The 9,729-nt window shown below is 48.9% G+C and overlaps 1 protein-coding gene across 1 annotated transcript; it reads left to right on the top strand.

The window, feature by feature from the left end:
* The first annotated feature begins 1,442 nt into the window (after positions 1-1,442).
* On the top strand, positions 1,443-3,531 carry LOC103638575 (protein DETOXIFICATION 52). The gene has a single exon (XM_008661451.2). The coding sequence runs from the start codon at positions 1,553-1,555 to the stop codon at positions 3,224-3,226; it is 1,674 nt and encodes a 557-aa protein (XP_008659673.2). The 5' UTR covers positions 1,443-1,552; the 3' UTR covers positions 3,227-3,531.
* Positions 3,532-9,729: the final 6,198 nt, after the last annotated feature.

Raw genomic sequence — 9,729 nt, forward strand, 5'->3', positions numbered from 1 at the left:
AACTGACGACGCAGCTGGCGGCGGACGACGCGGCTGGCGGCGGACGGAGCAGGGGCGCGCAGATCGACGGCGCAGTGGCTGGCGGACGGTGCAGGGCACAGCGGCTGGGGGAAAGCCGCGACGGTGGCCCAGGAGAGGAGGAGGAAAGCCGCGACGGCGGCTGAGGAGAGGCCGCGACGGCGGCTGAGGGGAGGTAGAAGGCCGCGACGGTGGCTGAGGACGGTGGAAGGCCGCGATGGCGGCTAGAAAACCCTAATCGTAATCTGCTCTATTACCATGTTACTAACCTTAGGATTGACAATCAATAATTAGTCCCTAAGGACTATATAATATATATAGTTAGTGGAACCTGGGCCTAATGGGCCTTAACATTGACGACCGACGCTAATTAGACACTTTCAAACTTACACGCCGATGTCACCTGTCCCCTAGCGCGTGCTCTTGCGTACGAAGCGAACACACTGTCGCACCAGGGACCGTTCACACATGGTTATTTTCTTTTCACTTTCAGGGAGATTTATGTGTCGTTCGGTGTGCTTCTGAAGCTACCTAGATGTGCCTTCCACTGTTGCTAGCTTCAAGCTTGATCGGAGACTCTTTCCACTGCTGCTAGTTTATGTTTCTTGCTAAAAAGATTATTGTTCATTAAGGATCTTTAACAGATGTTTTTTGTTATTCTCTCGAGACCTAAATGTTCATCGACCAAACTTGTTTTTGTATCCGTGTATAATATTATTGTCACTGTTTTTGTATGTCGTGGACTATATTTTTGTATGTCATTGAAACTACCTATAAAGTTGTCATTGTGTATTAGTTTATGTGTATACAGTTGGCTTTATGAGAGACAATAAGCTGAACCCACGGGGTTTCCATCTATTTCCACCCAATTAGGGTTTGTTCGGTTATTCCTACGTCACATGGATTAGATGGGATTGGAAAATTTTAGTAGACATTTTGACTTGCTTGGATTTAAACCCACTCAATTTCCTCCAATCCACATGGATTGAGATGAAACCGAACAAGCCCTTAAGGGTTGGTTTGGGATCAATAATATTATTGAATGGGTTGAGTTTAATTTCCTTCTTATATTTTTGGGTGGGTGTGGGATGGATAATAAAGTTATTAGATTTGGATATGAGTGGGCGTGGGTTCGATTTTTTGCCATTAGCTGGCCTACCCTGGGGGATGACGCGTGCAGAAGTGATTGGTCTTTATGAAATACAATAATGGACCATCAGAATATCAAACTTGACAATATCTATTATTTTTTTAAAAAAACTTGACAATATATTTTTAAGACTAGTATGATAAAGAACAACTACTTTACTGTACAGCATTATGTAAAAAAAGTAATCGAACTCTAATTAAGTAGCTTGAAAATGTTAAAATAAGCTTCCACAATTGTTATATAACCCCATACACTCACCCTTCCCGGTGTCCACCATCAACTGCCAAGTACACTTCCAATTTTCCAAAGATTTGTTGTGCCTTTAGTCCCCTGCTCGCTCTTCACCATCCTAAATTAAAGCTGCAGCACACGCCTGATCCACCAATGTGCACCACTCCCGTGCCGTCGCCGCTGCCTGTGGCGCTGGTCGGAGTCAAGGGAGACCACCGTGTCTACGTCACGGTACCCCAGCACCCGGAAGGCGACGTGGCCGTCCATCGCAGCCGGCAGTTCATGTGCAGAGCCGTGCCCCTGCCGACGGCGGGGGAGACCTTCCGGGAGGCAGTAGCGCTGTGCCGGCTGGCGTTCCCGATCGCGTTGACGGCTCTGCTGCTCTACTCGCGGATGGCCTTGTCCATGCTCTTCCTGGGCACCATCGGCGACCTCCCGCTAGCTGCCGGGTCACTTGCCATCGCCTTCGCCAACATCACCGGTTACTCGGTGCTGTCAGGGCTCTCGCTCGGCATGGACCCGCTCTGCTCCCAAGCGTTCGGCGCCAACCAGCCACGCCTGCTTGGCCTCACCCTCTACCGCTCAGTCCTCTTCCTGTTCTGCTGCTCGCTGCCGCTCACCGCGCTCTGGCTCAACATGTCTAGGATCCTCGTCTTCCTCGGTCAGGACATCGAGATCACGGCACTCGCCCAGGAGTACATCCTCTTCTCCCTCCCCGACCTTTTCTCCTTCTCACTCATCCACCCGCTCCGTGTGTACCTCCGGTCGCAGGGGATAACGTGGCCTCTCGCCGCAGCCGCGGGCGCTGCCGTGCTGTTCCACGCGCCGACCAACTACGTGTTGGTGGGGCGGCTCCGGCTCGGCGCTCCTGGGGTGGCCGCCGCGGCGTCCGCGTCCAACTTCGTGCTCCTCGGCGTGCTTCTGGCGTGCGTCGTCGGCCGGCGCGACTCGGGGCTTCGAGCGGCGGGGCCGCCCACGGCGGAGTGCCTCGCCGGTTGGGGTCCGCTCGCGCGGCTGGCAGCGCCCAGCTGTGTGTCGGTGTGCCTGGAGTGGTGGTGGTACGAGGTGATGATCCTGCTCTGCGGCCTCCTGCCAGACCCGAAGCCGGCGGTAGCATCCATGGGCGTGCTCTTGCAGACGACGGCGCTGGTGTACGTGTTCCCGTCATCGCTGGGTTTTGGCGTCTCCACGCGGGTGGGCAACGAGCTTGGCGCGAACCGGCCTGGCCACGCGCGTGCCGCAGCGCACGTGGCCGTGGCCGGAGCCGCGTGCATGGGTCTCGCGGCCATGTCGTTCGCAGCTGGGGTGCGCCACACTTGGGGCCGTATGTTCACCGCCGACCCCGACATACTCCGGCTGACCGCGGCCGCGCTTCCAGTTGTGGGGCTCTGCGAGCTCGGAAACTGCCCGCAGACCGTCGGCTGCGGCGTTCTCCGCGGTAGTGCGCGGCCGACGCGCGCAGCGCACGTCAACCTCGGCGCCTTCTACCTGGTGGGCATGCCCGTCGCTGTGCTGCTGGCCTTCGGGCTCGGCGTGGGCTTCGTCGGACTCTGGATTGGTCTCCTCGCAGCGCAGGTGTGCTGCGCGGGGCTCATGCTCTTCGTCGTCGGCTCCACCGACTGGGAGGCGCAGGCGCGGAGGGCGCAGGAGCTGACGTCATGCGCGGTGGGCGAAATGGAGAAGACTGGGGCCCACGCGTCAGCTACCACGGAAGCGGGAGGCAGGCCGGAGAAGGGGGAGCAGGAGGAGGGCGTAGAAAGGAGGCACGACGACTACGAGCCATTGATGATTTCGAACAGTGGGGAGCCCGAGCCAGAAACTGTGTAGGCTGCTTCAAGATTCGTGAAAATGCCTGGATCCATTCTTACTCTCTAATTAATTGGAGTTACTGCTAGTACTACTCCAGTTCTAATGGTAATGAGTATAACTTGTTTTTTTATTTGTTGCTTTCCATTTCCCCTAGTTTTTTTTCTCTTGTCTTTTGCATCCGTGGTAGCTGGCGCTGTTGGGGTCTGCTGACATACTCGTGTGCACCTTTCTAATTACTATCTCATCAAAGGAGATAAGTAATGTATTTTTTTTCTAATTATGTAAAATCCTGCTAGTTTTGCGTCTATCTTTTAGTTTGAACATTTTGACAGCCGTTTATTATATTCACTCCAAAGATGTATAGACATATGGCCTCTAACAATTCCATACGAAATGATTATCGTATAGGAGAAAAAATATTACCCATCACAAACATTTGAACGATAGCAGAAAATTCATGAATTGATATAAAATAGTAATTTTTTTACTACACTTACATATGTGTTCATAAAATAATTCATAAATTGATATAAAATAGTAAATGTGCCAATAAAAATAAATTTGCCATTCCAAAATGAATGGATACCCTATATGAATGCATAAGGAAATTTATCTATACAATGTAAAGTGGAGAGTTATAGTTGAAAAATTTATAAAACTTAGTTGACATGACATTTGATAGTATTTTAATATTAATTATAATTTATTATTAAATATCACCAATATTATAAGATTAATATAATTATTTATTTATTATATAATATTTTTAATATTTTAAATGGTGTACATTATTTTTCTAGTATATTATTAAAATTAGAATCAATTGTAATTAGTAATTAGTGATAAAATAGGTTTTAAATGGTTCCATCAAATAATTTTTATTCACGGATACAATTAATATAGGATATTTCACGGTTTCTCTGAATGTGAATATAGAATTGGATAGAGAAAAATAGTAGAAATCGAATTCAAATACATCCATTTGACATCCATAATAAAATCGAATACGAAATACAAATATTCATATTATTGTTTTTAGCGGATACAAATTCGAATCATTCGGATGTCCAGACATCCATTTACAACCCAATTATTCGGAAGGTAATAATATTGATTAGTACTCTCTCTGGTGTCCTATTAGTTGTCGTTTATAACTTTGATCAATATTTTTTTATTAAAATACAAATAAACTCTTACTACATTTATCTTTATAACTTTTTAAGACAAATCGGCACATATATATATTGTGTTTCAAAACGAATAATAAAATAGTTATTTGCAGTAAAAATTTTGTAGGCTTTACTCAAATCTTGTTCAAAACGACAACTAATAGAACAACCGAGGAAATATAATGTTAATGATAGTTGCAGTGAACTGTCACAATCCAGGATTTGGCTCCTTTCAAACCCGGCGTGCCTCCCGGTGGGGAAGCAGGTTGGGCCATAGTAGGGCAATAGAAAAAGAACAGAAGAGAAAAAGGCGTCAGATGCGGCATTTCACGGGCAGTCAGTGTGTGCGTAGAAAAAGCACGCGGATCCGATCGGATTTTTCACACTTCCGCACCCGATGGCAAATTGAACATATGCACTGCAACTTGTCTGCACAGTGCCGAGTCTTCTGGCTGCGTTCTCCACGCCTCACGAGCCGTGCAACTTTTGGAGGAAGGAGACAGCGCAGCAAACAAAATGGATACTGTGCAACAGGGCCCACCAGCACGTAGCCTGGGGCTCTGCTCTCTGGGCTTGCAACAATGAGCTGAGCTGAGACCCCCACACACACACGCACTGACACATCCATGCTCGATCGGATCCGTGTAAATGCCACTCTTGGAATGTGTCAAGTACAATTATATAATACCTGGGGGAAAATTCAATGAGCACGTTCCCGTACAATAACCGCGCGTCCTCCTGTACAATAACTGCAAACACCTACCATGTATTCACTTCACCCATATGCATGTATCCAACACATCGGATTGCTGTTTAAATTTATTAAAATATTTGGAAATAAAAACTATAACTCGTAACCTCTTACGAGATGTTCTCGAATATTTGTCGTTGGTTAATTTATTTTTGAACTAAAACACGACAAATAAAAAGAATGGAGTGGGTATGCTACTACAAAAGACTTATCTCGTCTGCAAATAATTTTATGCACATGGGCATTCAGTATTAGGGATGAAAACGGTTGTTGAGCACCATTTTGAGTGCACGGACGGTCCGGCCCTAGGGCCGGACGGTCCGCGGTCCGGACAGTCCGCGCTTATGGGCCAGACGGTCCGCGCAGGCGAAGAACAGATTAGGGTTCCGAGTTTCTTGCTATGTTTGTTAGCTAAAATCACGGGAAAAGCTCGGAAATTAGTTTGTAAAGGGTCCAGCCCCCCTCCTCTATAAATAGAGAGGTATACGTCCGATTTGTAATCATCAATCGAATCAAACACTTCTATTTCGCATTTTATCCTAGGAGTAGTTCTAGTCTAGTTTAGGTTTAGCCTCTTGATCCCCAAATTCTCCGCCTCTCCTCGACTCTACGTCGATTAGAGGAGTCTAGGTCGGCCTGCCCGAACCTAGACAACTCCTAGAATCTCTCCTCCCCGACGGGGTCCCTCTCGGGAGCGAGATCCAGGCGCCGCCGACGATCTTCCGCCGCCCCTGCACACGCGCGGGCCTTCAGGCCCTAGGGCGCGGACCGTCCGGCCGTCAGGCAGGGAACCCGAGCTCCTGCACCAGGTCGCGGACCGTCCGGCCCTGTGCCGCGGACCGTCCGCGCCTGACCAGTGAGCACCACCGCCTCACGCCAGGTCGCGGACCGTCCGACCCTGTGCCGCGGACCGTCCGCGCCTGACCAGAGAGCACCGCCGCCGGTTCTTGTTGAGTGTTTGGCGCTCCAAAAAGGCGTCAACATACTTTTTGGCGACTCCGCTGGGGACAACACATATAGACCTATCAAATCGGCTCTCAATGGCCGGTTCAAAGGATAGCTCTGAAGTTTCCACCAGCAATATCATCACACCGACATGGGAAACCTTGCCGGCTGAAGAACAACTCCTGTTCGAGGAGCGTCAGGAGCAGCTAATCCAAGAAGCAAAGGCGAAGTTTCTGGCCGACTTCAAAGTGGACAGGAACAACAAAGTCGTTCGGCAACGGGCGACGGATCTGGCTTCGCTCCGATCTACTACGATTACCCCCAATGTAAGTAACACCAACGAACTCCAATCTCTTAAAGCTTACATAGACGAGCAGCGAGAACAGTTGCAACGTATCGTAGGGGATATACAAAATGATCATAAAAGGCTAGTGCGTGTGCTTGATAAGTCTACTATGGCAAATCTTCCTTCGCGCGAGGTTGAATTGAGGGAATACACACATAATTCATCGGCTACAGGTTGTCACGACCAGTCACAACCCCTTTATGGGATGCCGATGGACATGTACTCTGGGCAACGACAGCCTCCCTCGCACATCGGCGATAAATTTGCCGATCTGCGCATGTCCGGACCGTCCGCACATGGGCGCGGACCGTCCAGGCCAGCGGCGGGCGATCCCATTTTTAGAGGCGAATTACCGAGACCTGCACCCAAGCCGCCACATGCCGTACAAACCCTAGATAGCCCATTCGGACCGTCTACATATGGCGCCAGACAGTCCGAATATAATGTCGGACGGTCCGGCCACGTGACCGGAGAGTCCGCGCACGGGGCCGGACGGTCCGCATATTTAACCAGACGGTCCGGCGCAGAGTTTTTTAAGGAGGATGGATATCCAACTCCATATCCGTCCCAGCTAGACTCCCCATCTCACCATATGACACACCAGCACCATAAAATAATCTATCAAACCCGTGAGAGTGAGTATTTTCCGGCCCCTAGAAGGCCAGAAAGGAATGGCCAGTCCTATGAGCCTCATAGGGCATGCATTAACGCGCCGCAAAACCCAAACCAATGGGGAGGAAAACAATATACCAACATCCAAACAAACTCCCCCATATTGGATCAAAGAACCGGTGGTCTCCCACCGGCTGCCATCGATATAGTAAGGGAGGAAATAGCTGGGGCGTTCCGAGATAAGCTCGGAGTGAGTATAGTCCCTGGGGGCAGTCATATCGGAGACCTTATGATAGCCAGTTTGATCGGCTCCCATACCCACAGGGGACCAGAATACTCGAATTCGTAAAGTTTTCGGGTGACCAAGAAAAGAGCACGCGTAAGCACATAGACTAGTTCTTAGCACAGCTAGGAGAATTGGCCGACACCGAAGCATTCCGTGTACGTTTATTTTTGTTATCTTTAACAGGGACTGCATTCACATGGTATGCCACGCTCCCTCCTAATTCCATTTTGTCGTGGGGAGATTTAGAACAAAAATTTCATGAACATTTCTTCTCTGGCGATTATGAGCTAGATTTAGTAGACTTAGTGGCCCTACGACAAGAAAAGGATGAATCGGTTAGTGATTACATCCGGAGATTCCGGGATACGAGAAACTGTTGCTTTCAAATTCATTTAACAGATAAACAACTGGCAGGAATAGCCTTTGATGGATTGCGCTATTATTTAAAAGAGAAATTAGAAGGCATCCAGTTCTTTACGCTAGCACAATTACATCAGAAAGCTTCGACTTGTGAAAGCCGAAGCAGAGAACTAGTCAAAATGGTTCATCATAATGACCATATAGTAGAACACAATCAAAGTAGTTCGGACGGTGAACCAAAGGAAATTTACACTGCCGAAATAGTTTGGCCTGAGCAGGCCAAATCTTCGGCTTGCTCCTCCTTGCAGCCAGTTCAAAAGAAACAACAGGAGGAGATTAAGTTTACATTTAATGTTGGCAAATGTGAAAAGATATTCGATGAATTACTAAAGAATGGTAACATTAAAATTGATTATATCGTTCCACCTGTCGACGAACTAAAGCGTCGCACATACTGCAAGTGGCACAACTCATTTTCCCATGCCACTAATGATTGTAATGTGTTCCGACGACAAATCCAATCGGCCATTAACGAAGGACGATTGAAATTTCAGGAGGACAGGGAGCCCTTTCCAATGAATATGATCGACTTCAAGGGCAAAAGGGTCCTAATTCGGTCCAACACAGCCGATAAGGGCAAAGACAAAGAAGTCATCATCGGCAACTCACGAGAGGCCGATGGAAACAACAAAATCTCCTACAGGAAAGTGGTGGCCGAGAAGACTCCTGATAGAGGAGAGACACTGAAAGTGACCATCACAAACTCCGGCACTGGGGGGCAAGCGCAGACAAGGGGATATGCGCGAGAACCCATACTACGCATTGCGGACGGTCTGGTGCCCAGGCGCGGACGGTCCGTAACATCACCGGACGGTCCGGAGAGTTCCAGCGGACGGTCCGACAACGCCGAAGAGCCGCGGCGACCACGTACCTTCAAACCACGACGACCAGAAGGTACGTGGAAAAGTAACATGTTCAAGGCAACTGGTCAGTTGGTAAAATCCAGCCCGACCTTTGATCAATTATTGTCTAAATATGTGAAAAAGAAGGCTGGCCCTAGCGACCGGCCACCAAAGCGACCTCGCTTACCCACCCAGGTGCGACAGCAGGTTAGGCCGATTGGACCACCACACCAATCGGAAAAGACGGGAGGTCATAATGTTCAATTAAGACCTAACGTTCTTGCATGGACACCTCCACCACCATATCCACCTATGCCATATCCATACACATACATACCTCCACCATATGTCCCAAATCAAATGTGGGGCATGCCACCATACCCATTTGGGATGCCACAGTACCCCGCTTGGGGGGCACCCCAAACATCTGTATTCAATAGGTTGACACCTCCAGTACAAGACCGATTAAGAGCCCCTCAATCTGGTCCACAAGCACAGGCCCAGCAAGATTGCCGAACAACTCGGCCCCAAAGGCTGACTAATCCGGCAGGGGGGCATATAGCTACAACCTCCAACAATGCGAAAAAGGAGACGTCATTAAAATAGGAACGACAGATGTCGTCGTACAACAAAGTAACGAAGGGCCGATGATTTTTGGTGAATCGGCCAACACAAACAAAAAAGAAGGTACAACTGTCAACAAAACAACCGATCCAAAATACTCCATGCCCCGATGGTGCCCATTGGGATTGACACGATCGCAAAAGCGAAAATTACAGCGCCTCAGAGCAAAGGAGAATCAGGAAAAGGAGGCAGAAAGAATATTCAATGACACGCATCCGTAGTATCCGCCACCACAAAAGAGATGGAGACCAAAGGCCGTTGAGAAAAATCAAACGGCCACAAAGATAGAAAATAAAACGACAACTGTGCATCTCTCTGCAGGTATGGTAGACTGTCCGGCTATAAAGGCCGAATCATCTGCACAGGACGCGGACCATCCGACCCCTGAGGCCGAACCATCCGCACTACACCAAGACACCTCCGACGACGTACCGACGCCCATGGAGGAAGACGACCTGCAAGGAGAAGACCTGGTCGACTACGGAGCTATGCCAGAACACTTAGAAAATTAGGAAAGCAAGGTGAC

Source organism: Zea mays, chromosome 9 (genome assembly GCF_902167145.1).
Source record: "Zea mays cultivar B73 chromosome 9, Zm-B73-REFERENCE-NAM-5.0, whole genome shotgun sequence".
Taxonomy (NCBI): Eukaryota; Viridiplantae; Streptophyta; class Magnoliopsida; order Poales; family Poaceae; genus Zea; species Zea mays.